At 49.9% G+C, this 20,035-nt stretch overlaps 1 protein-coding gene and 1 pseudogene across 6 annotated transcripts in view; one reads left to right on the top strand and one right to left on the bottom strand.

The window, feature by feature from the left end:
• Nucleotides 1-20,035, bottom strand: part of EFCAB8 (EF-hand calcium binding domain 8) — an 88,144-nt gene that overhangs the window by 30,700 nt on the left and 37,409 nt on the right. For all 6 annotated transcript variants that reach the window (XM_014586114.2, XM_014586115.2, XM_006143990.1 and 3 more), the window contains 6 exons: nt 18,006-18,141; nt 14,262-14,367; nt 8,997-9,081; nt 8,369-8,493; nt 7,615-7,688; nt 5,422-5,552 (listed from right to left, as the gene is read on the bottom strand). In XM_014586114.2, the coding sequence (XP_014441600.1) occupies nt 5,422-5,552; nt 7,615-7,688; nt 8,369-8,493; nt 8,997-9,081; nt 14,262-14,367; nt 18,006-18,141 (657 nt within the window). The remainder of the gene's footprint in view (nt 1-5,421; nt 5,553-7,614; nt 7,689-8,368; nt 8,494-8,996; nt 9,082-14,261; nt 14,368-18,005; nt 18,142-20,035) is intronic.
• On the top strand, nt 9,714-10,861 carry LOC102474891 (glyceraldehyde-3-phosphate dehydrogenase-like; annotated as a pseudogene).

Here is a 20,035-nt window from a genome sequence, read left to right as displayed (position 1 = left end):
CCCCCCAGGTGCCCCCCCCCCCCCTCCGCGGGCCCCCAGCCAGTGTCTGGGTATCGTCCTGGGTGACCTAGTGGCTCCCACCATCCAGCCAGGCCTCAACCTCCTGCCACTTCCACCACTGCCACACCCACAGCCTCTGTTGAGCTCAGGCCCCTTTATTTCTGTGTCGGCCAGGCCCCAGCTGATTTCTTACTCTAATCTCACTCCCTGTGAACCTCCCTCAACAGACAAATGGATCCCTCCAAAAATAAAAGCTTCAAGAACATACTGTGGGCCAACCTGTGGCCTGGTGGTTAAGGAAGTTATATTCCACACAGCTAACTGCATGGTTCAAGTTTCAGGATGCACTGGCTTGAAAAACACACTGGGCACATGTGTACGTATGCCCAAAATCCTACCAGGATGGAGAAATGGAGAAGAGGGCACCACAGCATGACCACAACCCATGGGGAGGGGGCGGCTTGCTTTCGCCCTCTTTCTTTCTGTCTCTCTCTGGTAAGCACACATGCCCTCTAGTTTAAAAAAAAAAAAGGAGAGGCCAGCAAATGCTGTAGCTGTTACACTGCTGGACTCCCACATGGCTGACTCCAGTTCGAGTCCCAGACCCAGTGGCTTGAAACTAACACTAGGTGTGCGTGCGTGCATGCCCAAGATCCTGGGAGGAGAATGGAGGAGAAGGGATTGTGGCGTGGTCATCACCCCTCAGGGGTGATTTCTTACTTTCTCTCTCGCTGGTTCATTCTCTCTCTCTCTCTCTCTCTCTCTTTCTCTCTCACCCCAGTGAGCACACATGCCCTACAGCAAAAACCTCTACAAAAAAAAAAAAATTGGGGGCCAGCAGGTGGCATGGTTAAGGGCACTGGACTCTCACATGGTTGACCACAGTTCAAGTCCCAGACCTGGCAGCTTGCTCGCTCTCTCTCTCTCTCTCTCTCTGTCCTTCTCAGGTCAAACAAATAAATAAATAAAGTTAAATAAAATAATAATTCTTAAAAAAAAAAAAGGACACCCAAAATGTATCAAAATATGTGTATTTCATTTATTGTCAAACCAGGTATGCCTCCTTCCACTCATCTATGTACAGAGAAATATTTTAGAAGAATGGCTACCCAAAAAAAGAATGGCTACCAACATGTTAATAGAAACTACGATTCACTGATTTATTCAACAAAGGTTTACTGGTGAGCCGGCTGGCATCATGGTGGTTAAGGTGGCCAGACCCCATATGGCTAACCACACAGTTCTAGTCCTGGACCCAGTAGCTTGAGAAGCACTCCAGGCATGTGTGCCCAAAATCCCAGAAAGAGAACTAAAAGAGAAGGAATTATGGTGTGGCCACGCCCCACAGAGGGTGCTTTCTCACTTTCCCTCTTTCTCTGTCTCTCTCTGGCGAGCATGCCCTCTAGCAAAATTTTTAAAATGATGTATCAGAAATCAAAACAAAAACATTGAAAATTATTTAAAATAAAATTTTTTAAAAATTTTTAAAGTTTACTGGCTTTCTCCCAGCCAGAATACCAGAGGCCCAGATTTGATGCCAGGCCTTACAAAGCCTTCCTTCTAGGGGAACATATACACATGAGCAGGTCGGCAGACAGAGAGACAGGAAGCGGCGCATGTACCAACCCTGGCAGGTCCTACAAGGGAGACACACAGCTGGCCCTGACAGAGTGTAACTGAAGGGACTCATTTTTTTTTTTTTTTTTTAAGTTTATTTAGTTCTTTTTTCCATGAGTGAGAGAAATGGACACCCGCAACAGGGTCCTCACACCACTATCCATCCAGCCTCAGCCTATTCAGATCATGGGCACACGCACGCCTGACATGTTCAGAGAGGTCTCTGGGTGCAAACCCAGAACATTCCTGTGTGAGACAGCCTCACAGAGTTGCATTACCATTGCCCCACCACCCGGCTCCTGAAGAGGAAACTCACTTTTGACAGCATCTCTGAGGAAGATGCAGGGACGCTGAGTCCTAAAGGATGGAAAGGTACCAGCCACAAAAAAGCTTGGGGAGGGATGAAGCTCCAAACTGAGGAGTAGCACATACTAGGCTGACCTGGCTGGGCCTGCAGGGGAGCACCTGAGAAAACGTGAGCAAGGCGGGCCAGGCCTGGACCACACAGCCCCAGCAGGGAGCCACCAGAGGCTCCATGCAGGGCTCCAGCTGGATCAGACCTGCAGGTGGCTGCTGTGCAGGGAAGGCAGCCAGAGGGGCCATAGGAGGCTGCTAAGAAGGCCACTGTAAGCAGTTCAGGCAGGAGAGGATGGTGGTTTCAACTAGATGGTGTTGACAGAAGTAAAGAAAGGGAAAGGAAGGGAAGACTACCGTGGGTCAGTCAGCGTGCTCAGCACTGGCTTCCACTACACCACCCCTGCTCCTCCATCCAATCCGCTCTTGACTCCAACCATCTGAAGAATGCAGGTGAGGCCAGCTGCAGGGAAGCCAGACCCTTAGGCTCGCACTCTACTGGAGGCTGAGGCCCACTCCAGAGGCCTGGAGTTTGTTTTGTCAATGCCAGGTCCCACTTGCAGAAGCCACATCGACAAGAACAGGAGACCAACAAGAAGTCAATGGTGTCACCTGCTGGCCAGTGAATATTATTGCATTCAGACAAGAAGGAAGGTGGTGTGTGGAGAAGTGTATGTGCATGTGTGCATGTGTGTGTAATAACAGTCTCCAGCCCACCCTCAGAATATATCTCCACACCACACCACTGGCCAACTTAAGGCCACCATCATTAGTAGTCTGAGTTAGTGCAATGACCTCCTCCCTGGTGTTTCCACCACCACTCCTACCCATGTACACTCTACTTGCAACCCTAAGTCAGCCCTCAGTCTTCTGCTCATAACCTTGTTTATATCCGATTTCAAGTAATCGTAATAAGGTATTAGGAGACAATGGAGAAATACTGACTTGGATTAGGTACTAGATGATGTTAATAAATAATACTATTTTATCTATTTTTTGTGTGTTTGAAATTTTTCATAATAAAAATGCTAAAGGGGGGGGGGCAGCAGGTGGTGTGGTGGTTTAAGAGCACTGGATTCCTACATGGCCAACTGCAGTTCGAGTCCAGGGCCTGATGGCTTGCTTTCTCACTTTCCTTCTCTCTCTCTCTCACTCTCTCTCTCTCTCTCATTCTGTCTTTCTCTGGTCAAATGAAAATGAATAAATAAATAAGGTTAAATAAAAGAATTATTTATTTAAAAAATGCTTAAAAAAAAAACCAGTAAGCAAGTCAGTGACATGGAGGTTGGGGTGCTAGATCCCACATTGTTGACTGCACAGTTCAAGTTCTAGACCCAGCAGTTTGAAAAACACTTGGGCAAGAGGAAATGGAGGAGAAGGGATTGTAGGTCCTGGGACAGGAATATGACTCAATCTTAAGAAGGCCAGTGTAGCTGCAGTGGGAAGGCAGTAGGGATGAGCTCAGGAAAGCAGTGGGGCCACCCACAGAGGCCCTTAAGGCCATGGTGAGGCGATCCCCCAATATCTCCCTGCCATCGGGACTCAATAAAACAAGAAGCTGAATGAAATGCCTATGACAGCCATGAGGGAACACTACCACCAAAGCAAAGGTGACTCAGCAAACCTGCTGCTAGCAGAGTTCTGTCACACTGCACCATTGGCACTGCAACCAAGACTGAGTCCCCACAGCATCGGACACTCTCGGGGTCCCTCCTCCAACCTGCAGTTAATTCCAGGATTTGGCTGGGTCTGTACACAAAGTACTTTCTGGTTTAAGAGGAACTGGACTCACGGTGAGGCCTGAGATAAAGCCCCAGCTCAAATGTCTGCTCTGAGACAGTTGCCGCCCTCCCCAAGCCTCAGGTTTCCCATCTGTAACATGAAGAGTTGGACTAAGTCCCATCATCCCAGGATTGAATTCTCCTCTAGAATACAACCAGGACAGAAAGGGAAGGTAGAGACAGGGCTCAGTGGTCCTTGGTCTCCTGGCTGCAACTCATCCTGCCACGCCCCATCACAGGTGGCAAATCTGCTCTTCCCCTGAGATTCGCCTGGAGTGTAGCTCATTGTTCCATCTCTATGGGAGCAAAATGCCACACACCTCAAGGCTGCAAGGCCAGAGAAACCCAGCTGGAAGGTTCCTCAGGAAAAATCCCCACCATCCAGCGCATAGGGATAGTATGCACCAAAATGACAGAAGTGGATACATGCAAATAACAGGTGAGGCACTGGGGTTGAAGAAAGGGAGAGGGGGTTTCAACTGGACTCCAACCTTCTGAATGTTTCCATTTCTTACATGGACAATACATTTAACAAATAACTATTTTTTTAAAAAGAGAAGAAAAAACTCACTCCAGGAGATAGGAATTTAGAAGGACATCAATTGGAACCATCTCCAAAGAATAAATGCTACCAATTATTGAATGCATACCACATAGAGCATCCGCTCAAGTAATCCTTGAGGGAAATGAGACAAGTATTATTATAGTCCCTAATTTGTTCTTCTTTTCACAGGCCAGCCCAGATTCAAGGGGTAGGGATGGTGCCCACACACACCTTTTTGCTGTTACTGCTGTTAGGTTTTTGCTATAGGGCATGGGTGCTCACCAGAGAGAAAGTGAGAAATTACCCCCAAGGGGAAATGGCCATACCACAATCCCTTCTCCTCCATCCTCTTCCTGAGATTTTGGGGGCACACACACATGCACCCAGTGTGCTTTTCAAGCCACCAAGTCTGGGACGTAAACCACGGTCAGCCGCATGGGAGTCCAGCATCTTAACCACCATGCCACCTGCTATCCCCTAGAGAAGACATTTTTGACTGCCCACTTACTATGTGCTGGCTTCTCTGCTGAGTTGTGCCTACAGACTGGTGTATAAAAGAAGTGTACTGTCCTGCCACTGTGCTACAGTGGTAACGCAGTATCATTCAAGCCTGGAAGCAACATTGCCAACCATAGGTTCAGATCCCCAGCTGGCCTGAAAACGTGCTGGGCACATGCATGTGCACACACTCCTAAGGACCTGAAGGGCGGGGAGAAAGAGATCACAGCACAACGAGACCCTGCTGCAGGTGTCTCTCTGTCTCTCTCCTTCCCCCTCTCTCTCATGCACACTTATGTGCTTCCTAGCATTTAAAAAGCAAATATAAGTTTATTATAGTCTAGCCACTTATGGCAATGTCAGAAGGCCGATTAAATCCAAACTCCAGGGCCCATGCTTTACCCACCACGTCCCACTGTCGGTCAGCCCATAGGACCCTTGGGCTTCCTTAGACCTGCAAGATCTGCAAGACCCTGCGCTGCCCGCTGGAAGTGCACCGACCCCCGAGTAGGTCCTCTCTCAGCAGGGACGCCCACATGTTGCTGGACTGAATCCAGACCCACCCAAGGTACATGCATTATGCACTCCCTCCCCACCCCTGCCTCCACCTGCAGAGGGGCTCCTTACTTAGGTTTCTCAGAGGCTTTGACTGGCAATATTGTTAGCACTAGAGAGGACTTCTCAATGGCTGAACAAGAGACCACCAGGTTCAGCTCGGGGATGAACTTGACCTGTTGACACCAGTTGGGATGGAGAGCCTGAAAAGAGACCAGCAGTGGTAGGAGACCCAACCAAGGGACAATATTCCAGGCCAGGCCCCCAGGATGCAGCCAGGGCTTGGGGGCTGGAGAGGCCAGAGATCACGAAGTCTAAAGCCCTTCTAGCTGTCACAGCTCTGACAAAGTGACATAACCCAAGTCCTGGCCTAGGTCCTGTGTCCTGGAGTGTGTAGCCATCCCATCATGGAGAAAACTCAAAAGCATGAAGCATACTATCATTTAAACCCTTATAAGTTCAAGGATAGGCAATGCTGGGCCCATACTAGCACCATTCTCTCACACGGGGAGGAGGGGTGGATTCGAGCCTGCCCAGGCCACAGTCCACATTCTCCTCAGGAAGCCTCCACAACGGGTGAGCTGCACTCCCCAGTGGCTGCCTCCCTCCATGTCTGTCACAACGTGGTGGGCTCATGGAAGCCTGGAATGTGTGAGAACGTGCACTCTTCAGCAACCACATACAAGCCAGGGGGTCAGAAGGGTGAGCTGCTGGTGAGGATCTGAATTCTCTGGCTCCAGCTCTCAGGCCTGCCTAATGCTTAGTCTCCCAATCCAGAGATGTTCCTGTCTGGGCAAAAATGGAGGAATGTGAACAAAGGAAGAGGTGGGTTGGCGAGATCGGACCGTCAAACATTTGCTCAGTGGCTTCTAGGAGCAAGGCACTAGCAAGGTCTAGCAACGAGGAGGGAAAACCACACCCAGGATGAGATTTCCAGCGAAGATGGAAAAGATGATGCCAGGCATGCCTCTCCTCTAGCTCATGAGAAGGCCTGAGTGAGTTAATCTGTTCTGTAAGAAGCACCGAGGGGGGTCAGTAGGTGGCGTGGTAGTTGAGAACACTGGACTCCCACATGGCCAATCATGGTTCAAGTCCTGGACCTGATAGCTTACTTTCTTTCCCTCTCTCTCTCACTCTGTCCCTCTATGGTCAAATAAAAATAAATAAAGTTAAATAAAAATAGTTCTTTTCTGTTCTGTAAGAAGCACCGAGGGGGGTCAGTAGGTGGCGTGGTAGTTGAGAACACTGGACTCCCACATGGCCAATCATGGTTCAAGTCCTGGACCTGATAGCTTACTTTCTTTCCCTCTCTCTCTCACTCTGTCCCTCTATGGTCAAATAAAAATAAATAAAGTTAAATAAAAATAGTTCTTTTAAAAAAAGCAGCAGCAGCAGCAGCAGCACTGAGGCAGCTTGGACCACTCAGCTCAGACCTGCCCCGAGTGTCAGATTCCTTCATATTCATTCAGCAAATGTACAAGGAGCCCTCTAAGCCCCAGGTATTGTTTTAGGCACTGGAGACAGAACGGAGAGCGCAACGGAGTCCCTGTCCTGAAGGAACTATCGATCTTGTTGGGTGACAGGATGAAAAATCAATGGATGGATGCTACAAAGTCAGGAGGTGAGAATGCTGCAGGGTGAAGAGACAAAGGGGTGGGCAGTGGGGCTGGCTAGTTGGGATCTGAGGGAAGGAGGCAGGGAGGTAGACAAGTACCTAGGGGAAGGGCACCACAGCCTGAAAGGACAGTATGTGCCGAGGTCCTGGGGTGGGAAAGGCTTAGTGTTCAGGAATAGCAAGGGAGCCGACACCCCTGAGGCAGAGTAAACGAGCAGAATAAAGGTAGATAAAAAGACCTGCAGCGAGCCAGGGACTGCCCATGACCTGATGGTCGTGGTGAGGACTTGAGATTTTATTCCAGATGTGATGAGAAGCTCGGGGGCAACATAGCTGTATTCTGTCACATAAAGCCTCTGTTTGCTGAGCGAATAAAGAAAGCGGGAAACCACTGCACCAGTACAGACGTACGCTGGCATTTGCTGGCATTACGAAGCCTCAGGCTTCGCAATGAGGTTAATGAGAGACGTGGCCGTGCCTGGGGTACAGATGCACTCCGCAGAAGAGCAGGTGAGATCCAGCAGGTGCTAGACACCAAGCCCCAAGGGCTAACAAACCCTGGGGACAATCTACTTGCTGCTTTTATTTTTGCATGGTACTTGTGTACTGATAAGTACCATGGCAACAGGCCGAGGAAAGATACAACTTACCCTCAGTCGGTAACTTCGATGCGAAGGGGACTTCTCATTTAAGAGTTTCTGTGTGGAAACTTTGACCCAGTGATCTGATAAGGAAAAGACCAAGGTTCACATCACCATCTTTCCTCCTCTGCCAGGCGAACCAAATCTCAGCAGACATCTGGAGCTGGTGTGGAACTCCCATGCCTCTCAGAAGGCCTCTCCATCCAAACACTCCTTTGAACCTGCCTGAGTCCTGGGGAGGTCAGTGTGGTGCCTCTACCCAGGACACCTGCTGCCTCTGTCAGCTCCTGGCACAACTGGAACCAGGTTTCAGGGCCCCTCATTCTCCCAGGTGCTGCATCTGAACAAGTAGATTCTCCACTAGGGAGACCCAACTTTGCTGGAGTGAAGAAGGAGCTGGGGATCCTAGGCTCTATTCATTCTAGAAAGTAATCATTCGGGCATTTGCCATCAGGCCTCAAGCTATGTGTGCTCTTTGTCCAGAAAGCTCAAGTTCCTGTTAGAAGTTGCATGCAGGCATCATAAAATGAGTATGTCTGGAGCAACTATGATGTGCATTAAGTTCTGCCCTGCCCTCGTGGGGCTTCGAGTCTCCCTACCACCCAAATTGCCCAAGGGTGGCAGTTGATGAACCTCCAGGGAAAGCAAGCTGGACACAGACAGGTGGAGCCAGTGGTGTCAGGAGACAAACCCCCAGAGCAGTGTAAGGAGATGGGTCGGAAATGTCCAAGGCTTCCACCCCATTCCCGAGCCTCTCAGCTACCTCGTTTAGAGGCCCTGGGGAGGATGTGGGGGTTGAAGAGTCCATTGGTCACATTGTCGGAGGTGAAGATGATGACGTTGCCTTTGGTGTCCCCATAGCAGAACACACCTCTTTGATAGTCGGACCTGGGGAAAGATGAATACAGAAGAGACTGAAGGGCCTCCCTCCACTTGGGAGCCAGGGAAGTTCTAATAAGACTTCCTGGCCTCATGCTGGACATCCAGCTGACACACATGGGCCCAGCACCCAGATCCAGGCCATCCTTGAACCAGAATTCAATAATATTTTTTCAACCTAAACAAATTAACCTCTAGCCCTCCACCTGTTCTTTGTCAAGTCACCCCTCTTGGGACTATGGCATTCCCAGCGTCCTTAGCCACAGCAATACAGGCCTCGACCAGGGTTTGGTACCTGACCTGATGGGGAGGGAAAAGAAAAGGTGCAACGATGACTCCATGGTCTGAGTGACGTGAAAAGTGAGCCCGAGAGAGAAGCAGCTTAGGGGCAAAGGATACAGTGGCCTCAGAACCAGTGGGGTAGGGATCTTTCTAGACCTGTTTCCAGGAGTCCCAGCCCCCACTGCATCATGTGACCACTAAGATCCTGCACTGACTCCCAGGAAACTCACCAGTAGTCCATGACCAGGACACAGCTGTCCAGATCAGTAAAGGTGAAGGCCTGGACACATTTATGGTTACTGACATCAAAGAAATCTGGAGAAGAGATGAAGAGAGGGCACATGCAGAGCCTGAACCCGCACCCCAAGCCAGGCAGTGGCCTCACAGTATAAAATCCCAGTGCTGAGCGCAGCCTGACAGGGCTTGTGTGATGGGCCCATGGATCCCTGTAGTCCCATCTCACCCACCTAGGGTTCAATGAACATCTGCCGAGTGACTGCGGGTATGACAAGGAAATTCGGGAGCAATGCTGAGCCTGGGCACTGCCGGTAGCTGGAAGCCTCTGTCTTCTCCGGCCTCAGCCGAGTCCATTTATGTTCTCTCTGTGCTTCCCTGAAGGCTCCGGGAGCAGACCCAAGCAAAGACCCCTCATCACACACCTGGCTGGTCACTCACACGCCTCCTCATCAGGGCCAGGGCCCAGGCACAACCCCATCATCCCCACTGCTGGAGACCCCAGACAGGTCAGAGCTGTCATTGCATTACACAGGAACACTGCGGGGAGTGGATTACAGAGAGAGCTTCTTGCAGACTCCCTTCTTCCCTCTGTTCTAATCCTGCCCCTGGCAGGCTTGTCTTTTGAAAACACTATTTTCACCCAGTTCAAACACCTTCAATGGGCTCTCTGCTCCTCCCCGTTCGACAGACAGCCACATCCCGGAGACACGATGGTGAAGGTCGGAATAAACAGATTTGGCCATATTGGGCGCCTGGTCACCAGGGCTGCCTTCAACTCTGGTAAAGTGGATGTCGTGGCCATCAACGACCCCTTCATTGACTTGAACTACATGGTCTACATGTTCCAGTATGATTCCACCCATGGCAAGTTCAACGGCACCGTCAAGACCGAGAACGGGAAGCTTGTCATCAACGGGAAGTCCATCACCATCTTCCAGGAGCGAGATCCCGCCAACATCAAATGGGGTGACGCTGGTGCTGAGTATGTCATGGAGTCCACTGGTGTCTTCACCACCATGGAGAAGGCTGGGGTTCACTTGAAGGGTGGGGCCTAAAGGGTCATTATCTCTGCTCCTTCTGCCGATGCCCCATGTTTGCGATGGGTGTGAACCACAAGAAGTACGAAAACTCCCTGAAGATTGTCAGCAATGCCTCCTGCACTACCAACTGCTTTCCCCCACTGGCCAAGGTCATCCATGACAACTTCGGCATCGTGGAGGGACTCATGACCACAGTCCACGCCATCACTGCCACCCAGAAGACTGTGGACAGCCCCTCAGGGAAGCTGTGGCATGATGGCCGTGGGGCTGCCCAGAACATCATCCCAGCATCCACCGGGGCTGCCAAGGCTGTGGGAAAGGTCATCCCAGATCTGAACGGGAAGCTCACTGGCATGGCCTTCCGTGTCCCCACCCCCAACGTGTCAGTCGTGGACCTGACCTGCCGCCTGGAGAAAGCTGCCAAATACGATGACATCAAGGAGGTGGTGAAGCAGGCATCGCAGGGCCCCCTGAAGGGCATCCTGGGCTACACTGAGGGCCAGGTCGTCTCCTGCGACTTCAACAGAGACACCCACTCCTCCACCTTCGATGCTGGGGCTGGCAGTGCCCTCAATGACCACTTTGTCAAGCTCATCTCCTGGTATGACAATGAATTTGGCTAAAGCAACAGGGTGGTGGACCTCATGGTCCACATGGCCTCCAAGGAGTAGAGCTCCCAACCACCAGCCCCAGCGTGAGCACGAGGAAGAGGCCCTCAGCTGCTGGGTAGGCCCTGCTCCCACTCAGTCCCCACCACACTGAGAAGCTCCCCTCCTTGACAGTTTCCATCCCAGACCCCTACAGAAGGGAGGGGCTGAGGACCCCTCCTTGTCACAAACCATCAATAAAGTAAACTTTATCAGCAAAAAAAAAAAAAAAAAAACCCCTCAATAGGCATTTTTAAACTGTAACAGAAAAAAAAAAAAAAAAAACCCTTCAATAGGACCAGTAGGTGGTGTGGTAGTGAAGGCACTGGATCCCACATGGCAAACTCCATGGTTCGAGTCCCAGACCCAGCAGTCTCAAAACCACACCAGGCACATGTGTATGTGTAACCAAAAATCCCAAGAGGAGAATGGAGGAGAAAGGACTGTGACTTCTCAAATGTCTAGCTCCTTCCAATAGACCCAGCCTCAGCTCCAGCCTCTGTCTGATGAGCAACAGCTCCTCTGCCTGTGCTGTCTTGTATCTGAATGGCAGGTTCTTGCCCCCTCAGCCCTCTACATGTCTGGCCAGGTAGTGGGTCAAGAGGAGAGCTGGCTGGGTTGGGGCCACTTCCTCCCCTGCCTCTGACCATGAACAGATGGCAGCTGCTCACTCAGGACAGCCAGGATGATACACATATCCCTAAGGGGCATTCTAATGCCAGACTCTCAGGGCTGGCTGAGAACGAAGGAAGACAACACCTGGGACGCCACCTGGTCCTTGGGAAGCTCTTCTACTGACCCAAGGTACAGATTGGGAACAAGTTGCTCGCCAAACTCTGACCCCTGAGGTTTATCAAGGAGGAAGGCTTTATTACAGGTGACATCACCCGGCAGACAGATAGGTCGGGTCCATACCTACTTTGGTTCGGTAACTGCTCCAAGCAAGTCACAATCCCTCCTGAATGCCCTAGCCCTGGCTGATGCCTGACCACTTTGTCTGAAACACACGATTTATCCTCATGATGATATTAATGCTGATAAAGCACCTGCTGTGTGCCCGGTGCTAAGCCAGGAGCTTTACACCCTACTTATGAAGCCACACTCACCCTGGAGACATGGGTCATTGTACCTCTGGGTAAACTGAGGCACCAGGCAGTAAAGTAATTGCCCCAAGTCACACACCTCCAGGATGGTGGGACCAGGGTATAGACCCAGGCCCTTCTGATTCCAGTCTCTGCCTGCTCCAAGGCAGGTGCTGCCTCCTCCCATTTAGTCTTGCACCACCAGCTGCAGTTTCACACCATGACCTCCCCTCCCTGAACACCGCAGATGCTTCATTCATTCATTCATTCATTCAGCCACCTGTCCACTCAGCAGTCACCAAGCATCTAGGCGGTCAGGCACTGAGATACAGCATTGAGCAAAACAGATGCAGACCCTGACCTTATGGAGCACCCCAAGAGGAGGAGAAGATGCTAACCATGGGATCACCCCAGTTAAGTGTGTGATTACATTGAAAAAGGCAAATCCCGCAAGAGTCTTTTTAGCAGAGAAACCTGACTTGGACAAGATGGTCATAGAGGGCTTCCAGAGGAAGTGACACCTGAGATGAAGGTCAAAGGGATGAAAGAAATGATGGGGGCGGGGAGAGGTGCAGGAGGAATGGCAGACCACAGAGGCCACGGGTCAGCGGAGGCAGTGAGAGAAGGCTTTGGTGGTCTCGGCACGACAGGGAAAGGGACAGGTGGAGAAGGAGATTGCAGGGGCAGCAGGAGGCAGACTTTCTGGGGCCCCATATAAAGATACCATCTCAAATATCAATTGCTAGAGGTTGGGAAAGATCGAGGATAGGATAGAGGAATATTCATTAAAGGAAATAAAATTACAGGACCAGCTCCATAGCATAGTGGTTAACTGCTATCCTTTAGGAGCTGGATCCTCCATGGCCAAGTGCAGTTCAAATCCTGGCTTGGTGGCTTGAAAGATATGCCAGGTACATGTGTGCCAGGTACATGCTGATAAATCCTGACAGGAGAAACGGAGGAAAAAGGACTTTGCAACATGACCACACCCCATTGGCAGGTGCTTCCTTTCTTTCTTTCTTGCTAGTGAACATACATGTCCTCCAATAATTAAAAAAAAAAAAAAGGAGCGGGACCAGCAGATAGTATAATGGTTATGTTGCTGGACTCCCATGTGGTCAACCATGGCTCAAGTCCTGGACCCAGAAGTTTAAAACTCATACCAGGCACATGTGCATATGTGCTCAAAATTCTGAGAGGAGAATGGAAGAGAGGGGATGCAGTGTAGCCATCCCCCCTGGGGGCTGATTTCTCATTTCCTGTCTCTCTATCTCTCTGTGTCTCTCCGGCAAGTGCACGTGCCCTATAGCAAAAATGTCTCTTAAAAATAAAAAAGGAGATAAAATCACAGATAGAGAGAAGGACAGTGGGGAGGAGCCAGCAAGTGGTATGGGGCTTAAGGTGCTGGACTCCCACATGGCCAAACTGCAGTTTGAGTCTCAGACTTTGCAGTTTGCTACCTCACTTTCTCTCTCTCTAGTCAAATTTTTAAAATAATAATAAATATAAATATAAATAAATAATTCTAAAAAGTGAAAATGCAGTGGGAAGAATATAAATGTCAACAATTTGCTGTACATCTCAAAGTAACCAGAAGGGGAGATTTTAAATATTTCCAACAGAATAATGACAAATGGTTACAATGATGGGCATGCCCATTATCCTGAATGAATCCTTATATGTTGTATTCTTGTATAGAAAAGTCACACTGTAGTCCCTTAAATATGTACAATTATGATATGCTAGCAAAAAGTTTTTAGCTCATTACAAAAAAAGAAAAAAATAAAAAGGATCTCCATCCTAAGAGCAATGGGTAAACTGAATTGAAAGCTTTCTGCAAAGAGGCATTTTTTTAGAGGTTTTTGCCTTAGAGTACAAGCACTCACTAGAGAGAGACAGAGACAGTGAGAGAAAGTGAGAAATCGCCCCACAAGAGGGAATGGTCACACCAGTCTCTTCTCCATTCTCCTCCTGGAATCTCGGGCATGCGCACACTTGCACCTGGCGTTGAGTTTCAGGTTACTGGGTCCAGGACTTGAACTACAGTCAGCCATTTTAAAAGCTCACCCTGGAGCCAGACCATAGCATGGTGGTTAAACACTGCAGAGGAAGCCAGGTCTCACATAGGCAACCAAGGTTTGAGTCCTGGCCCCACTGGCTTGAAAGACATACTGGGCTTGTGTGCACATGCTCAAGATCCAGATGGGATGCAGAGTCAGAGGAAAAAGGATTGCAGAGTGATCAGGTCCTGTTGGGGGGAATCAATCAATCGATCTCTCTATCTTTTTCTCTCCCTGTATGTCATCCTCATACACTCTATGGCACTCAGCAGGCCTTCACTAACCACCCTCTGATTACCAAGGCCTCACCACCTGGCAATACCCCCAGAGGGCTCTAACCCACACTCATCATTGCTCGGCCAGCAGATCTCAGCCGAGGGCAAACACATGGCTCCCCGGGAGCAGGCCTGAGAGAGCCAAGGCACTCACCTATCTGCTGCTCAGTGGATGCCACGGCAATGAGGTTCACATTGTGCAGACATACCATGTCGATGACCCACCTCTGCTGGCTGTGGAGCTGCCGCTTCTTGTTAAGCTGCCCAGAGAAGAGCAGAGGAGACTCGGGCTGTGGACACTTACCCAGGAGAACACCGTAGACACCTCCTGCCACACAAGGCCCTGGAGCCAGTCACAGACCAGGTATGGTCTGTGAGCCCAGTGCTCCCACCTTCATCTTCACAGCCCCTTTCCAGGTAGTTTCACAAGACTTCTATCAAAGTCTCGAACGTACATAGCTTCTGATCTACAGACGTGTTTGCGTATCCTCCAAGAAAACCACACGTGAGGGCGAGCGCTGCAGCACTGCCGTGATCGCGACAAGCCAGAGTGCCTGGAAAGCAGGGCTCATATGAAGCCCTCCCAGGGGTGCCACCCAGACGTAAGAACAATAGAGTCATCCATGTACCAGTACAGTACAGTGGCCGAGCCCAGGGGAAAGCAGCATTACAAGGTGCTGCCATTTGTCAACATAAAAAGGGCAAGAGGGAGCTGTGTATTAGGTCATCCATGGGCAGCACTCCGAGGCTGATCAGAGCAGTGGGCTCTGGGAGAGGAAGCAGGCTCTAGGAACGGGAGTCTGACACCCCTCCATCTGCCCCTCCTTGTCTGACTTGTTTACCATATGCAGTTTCACAAGACTTCTTAGGTGCTGCTACCTAAAGTGGTATACTGATGAGGATTTGTTCTGCAAGGCTGTGAGGAAGGGATGGAAGAGCCAAAGCCCCAGCATCCAGGGTGCCTGTTAGAGCTCAGTAGGTACCGGGCCCTTCCACACACTGGTGTCAGCCCCTATAACTTGTCTAGGGACAGAGCTAGAGCTGGAGCCTCTGGCAGGGAAAGTCACAGCAAAGCCAGGTCAGCAAAAGTGAGCTGCTCTGTGTGCAGTAGAGGAGGCCAGCTGATAGGCTGGGAGTTGGGTGGGGTGAGCTAGGCATGGCTGCCTAAGGGATCTGCGTTTTCCTCCCTGAGTAACACCACAGACCCTGAACTGAACAAGGCAGAAAGGAGCATAATAAAGGGGTGGTGAAAGCACTCCCTCCAGATGGGTGTTCGGAAAGAATGGCAGGGGCAGAGAGCAGACAGTCTCCTCGGTCTCAAAGGGCCCCAACGCCAGAGAGGCCTGAGCTCTCAGGCTTCTGCTGATGGTTGGGCAGTGAGGATGATGGACACGAGGCCTTCTCTTGTGCCCAGGGCGGGAATCTCACACACACATACACACACACACACACACACACACACACGCTTTAGCTCCCTAACTCCCATCCCCCACATTGTTCAGAGGGGAAACAGAGCCCTACGGGGTTCGGTGACGTGCCCAATGTGGCACCACTGGAGAGTGAAGCCCATACCCCATCTTGAACTCCAGAGCTTTCCATCCACATGACAGTGGGCAGCTGTGGCATTCTGACTGGTTCTGGGTGGCTCGTCTTGCCAAAATCTACCTGCCAAAGCAGCCCTTCAGAAAGAGCCCCCAGGTCTGTTGAGCCTTCCCTAGGAGCCTTCCTCTGTCCTCTTTGGCCCTCCTGGACTTTGGCCCTGAGAGACACTGTGGTGACAGTCATGTCGCAGCCACACCTCAAGCTCAGGCTGCCATGCGCCCTCCCACACACACAAAGAGAAAAGGCAGGTGGAGCATGCCAGGAGCCGCAGACTTGCTAAGGAGAATGTGAACCTCCTTTCACATACCTGAAGGGTCGCAGGACCTCCAGGGACCTTAGTTCCATCTAGGTCCCCTTCTCTCCCAAGGGATGACCTGAGGTAACATGAGTCACTCCACAGTTACACTGGCCTGCAAAAGTAACTCGCTGCTGGCAGCATTCCCAGCTCAGGCCTGCAGAGGCCTGGAGAGCAGCGCTTCCCTCCCTTGGCTCTAGACCAGCCCACCAAGTGCAAGACATGGCAGGTTCTCGTGTGAGCACTTACCGCTCCTGGCCAAGAGCGGACAGCATAGAGACAATGATATCAGCTTATATTTATGGCTGTTTGCCGTGTACCTTGTCCAGCTCTGAGTGCTACACACGGGGTCTTCCAAAAGTTCTTAGAAAACATGTATCATAAAAATATACTCATGGATTTTGGGACCAGCAGGTGGTGTGATGGTTAAGGGCACTAGACACCCAACCATGGTTTGAGTCCTGGACCTGGTGGATTGCTTTCTCATTTTCTCTCTCTCTCTCTATCTCCCTCTGTTTTTCTAAGGTCAAATCAAAATAAATAAAGTTAAATAAAATAATTCTTAAAAAAAAATCTACTTGGGGTCGGCAGGTGGCGTGGTAGTTAAGGGTGCTGAATTCACACATGGTTGATCGCAGTTCAAGTCCCAGACTCAGCGGCTTACTTTCTCACTTTCTCTCTCTCTCTCTCTCTGGCTCTCGCTCTTGCTCTCTCTCTTGTCAAATCAGAATTAATTAATTAATTAATTAATTAAGTTAAACAAAGTAATTCTTTTTTTAAAAAAAACAACTACTTATGGATTTCAACAATTTTTTTCACCAAGATAAACTAGTGGGCCAGGTGGTGGCACCATGGTAATGCAACTGGACCCACATGGGACAGATCCTGGGTCTGTCTCCCTGGGACCTCCCTGATCATGTTGGGTGCACACACATGCATGTGCATGTCTGTAATCCATGCCAGCTAAGGCTGGCGTGGGGACCCTTTGGGGTGCCTTTGTCTCTGTCTCTGTCTCTCATGAAATAAGTAAGTAAATAAATTTTTTAAAACAAATTACATAAAGGGACCAGCAGTTGGCATAATGGCTATGCTGCTGGACTCCCATATAGTCGACTGCAGTTCGAGTTCCAGACCCGATGGCTTAAATTCACACTTGGTGCATGTACATGCATGCCCAAGATCCTGAGAAGAGAATGGAAGAGAAGGGATTGTGGCATGGCCATCCCCCCAGGAAGTGATTTCTCACTTTCTGTCTCTCTGTCTCTCTCTGTCTTTCTGGCGAGCGCACATGCCCTGTAGCAAAAAACCTCTCCAAAAAAAAAAAAAGAAAGAAAAGAAAAAAAACAAATTACATAAAATAAACTATAGTATCTTAATTCATTTTCCACAATCTTTCTGGAAGTTTCCTCATACCCATACTATGTCATTAAATCCTCCTAACAGCCCTACTAGGGATTACTATTACTAGTCCTGTGGGATGAAGAGGAAACAGGCGACAAAGCTCTACAGTATCTCGTCCAGGCCACAAGCTGGTGGGTGGTGCTTCTAACCCTGGCAGTTGGGCTCCAGAACCAATGCTCACAACCACTGTGATTTCCTGCCTGGTCCATGCAAGGGTTTGAATCAGTAGGACATAGGGCCAGCATAAGTGTGATAGGAAAGGTGGAGAGGCTGACTTCTAGCATGGGAGCCTTGCTGGATCGTTACACCATGCACCATGCACCACAAGAATGACACCAGAGAATAAGCCTGGTGGGCCGGGAGTGCTCAAGTGACCTGCTATTGGGACAAATGGGGTGTTGAGGTGTCCAGGGCATCCAGGCAGAATTCTGCTGGCAGAAGACAACTGTGGGGTTCCCACAGAGAACATCTGGACTGCCAGCCTGTTCAGACCACAGATCCCGAGAATGAGCCCACTCTGTGTCCGGGTCACCTTCAACATAAGGGTGCTCGAGGCTAAGGCACCCACTAAGGTGCTCCAGACAAACGGGCCCCACTCACCCTAAAGGAGCTGATCAGTGAGAAGGACTCAGTCCAGAATTGCAGGATCCCATCTTTGGTGACAGTCAGAAAGCACCCAACCTTCTTGAACCTGTGGATTAAGAACTCCACTTTCACGACCTCACACCCATGATTCCTGTGGGAGGTGATAAGAGAGATAAACTCAGGGGGAAAAACAATCAGGTCAGAAAGGAGGAGGCAACATATCAGAACAAAGAGTCGCAGAGCGTGAGGGACAAAAAGAAACGAGAGGAGTTCTAGTCACATGCACAAGGGCAGGCGCACATTCACACGAGGGCTCCTAGCTTGCTGCACGAGGTATGGGACTCCACCCACCTCTGGGGATTCTACTGGCTCACCCACAGTGGCCAGAAGAGAGCCCCATGGGGCCAGCAGATGGTGTAGCGGTTACATCGCTGGACTCCCACATGATTGACCACGGTTCAAATCCCAGTCCTGGTGGTTTAAAACTCACGCTGGGTGTGTGTGCATGCATGCCCAAGATCCCGGGAGGAGAGTGAAGGAGAAAGGATTGTGGTGTGGCCACCCCCCTGGGCAGTTATTTCTCACTTTCCTTCTCACTGTCTCTCTCTCACTGTCTCTCTCTCTCTCTCTCTCCAGCCAGCACATGTGCCGTAAGGCAAAAATCTCTACAAAAAAAGAGAGAGAGCCCCATGCACAAGTCTGCTCTAAGCTCATCTGTGAAACAGTCAGTCAGCTAACTGGCCAGGGAATGGAACAGAGGAGGCAGAGAACTGAGGACACTCGACAGGGAAAAACAGCTCATGGAGGCCGAGCAGCATGGGATGTGTGACTGAAAACGCGAATATCCCTTTCCAGCAATTGCTCCAGAATAGAGAGGAAGAGAGCCCAAGAATGAGATAAACGTGGACAAGGGAACAGTAAGGAATTCGGCCCCATCTGCCCAACTCTTCATCCCCCAGAGCACCGCAAACAGTTCCTGGGACAGGACTCACAGAATGCCACTTTGCGGGCTCCCAGCAAGCTTCATGGTACTTTGCAGTGTCCTCCTTCCGGCCCCAGAATTGGCAAAGCCAATTCTTTGGCTATTAAGGGTCACCACCATTATGACTTCCTAATGTGGCATGCACACTCTCACTTGATCTGCCCAGTCTTTGGGGCCTGTTTTACCTGGGAGGGTGGGTAGTTACTTTACCTCACAGGAACGCAGAGAAGAACCATTCACCTGACATTATGTCCTGGTTACCAGCAAGTTTAGAACTAGCACCCTGAACCATGACCCACCTCTAGAGCCCTTTCCAAATGTTGCTGTGGGCATGGGCTGACTGTAGCTCAAGGATAACCCACATAGTTGTGACTCCCCCTGCCATCACGGCCTCTGCAGGAGAAAGGCAGGACATATCTAGATGTGGCTCTCTGCTCCCTCTGCCCTCAGCCCATAGCTCAGTGAGGTACTGGCTTCCTCACCTGCAGGACGACGGCCAGTTTGGATGCCCAGGACCAGGGTGAAAATAAAGAAACAGTGAGGTCAGGGCACTTGGTCCAGGCTCAGTAAAGGTTGAGCCAGAAAGTTACCTTTCATGAAAGTGATTAAATTTTATTTGACTGGGGACCAGCAGGTGGCATGGTGGTTAAGGTGCTGGACACTCCCACATGGCTGACCACGGTTCGAGTCCCGGATCTGGTGGCTTCCTTTCTCCCTTTCTCTCTCTCTCTCTCTCTCTCTCTCTCTCTCTCTATCTCTGGTCAAATTAAAAAATAAATGAATGAATAAATAAAATTAAATAAATAATAATTTTTTAAAATTTTTTATTTGACTATTTTCTCCACTAAACTGGAAATGTTCTCCAGGTTTATAGGCTGAGCAAATAAATAAGAGAAAATAGGGACGAACTTCCTCACATTTTTGTTTCAGGCCCTTTAAACCACCTTGGGATCTAAATGTACCAAGGAAATGGAACAAATTTTTCTTTAAGAATTATTTTATTTTATTTTATTTATTTATTTATTTATTATTTTAATTTGCTATAGGGCACATGCACTCACTA

The sequence above is a fragment of the Tupaia chinensis genome, unplaced genomic scaffold (assembly GCF_000334495.1).
Source record: "Tupaia chinensis unplaced genomic scaffold, TupChi_1.0 Scaffold000115_1, whole genome shotgun sequence".
Lineage (NCBI taxonomy): Eukaryota > Metazoa > Chordata > Mammalia > Scandentia > Tupaiidae > Tupaia > Tupaia belangeri.
The sequence above is the reverse complement of the archived record's forward strand: the minus strand, read 5'-3'. Positions and strand labels throughout refer to the sequence as shown.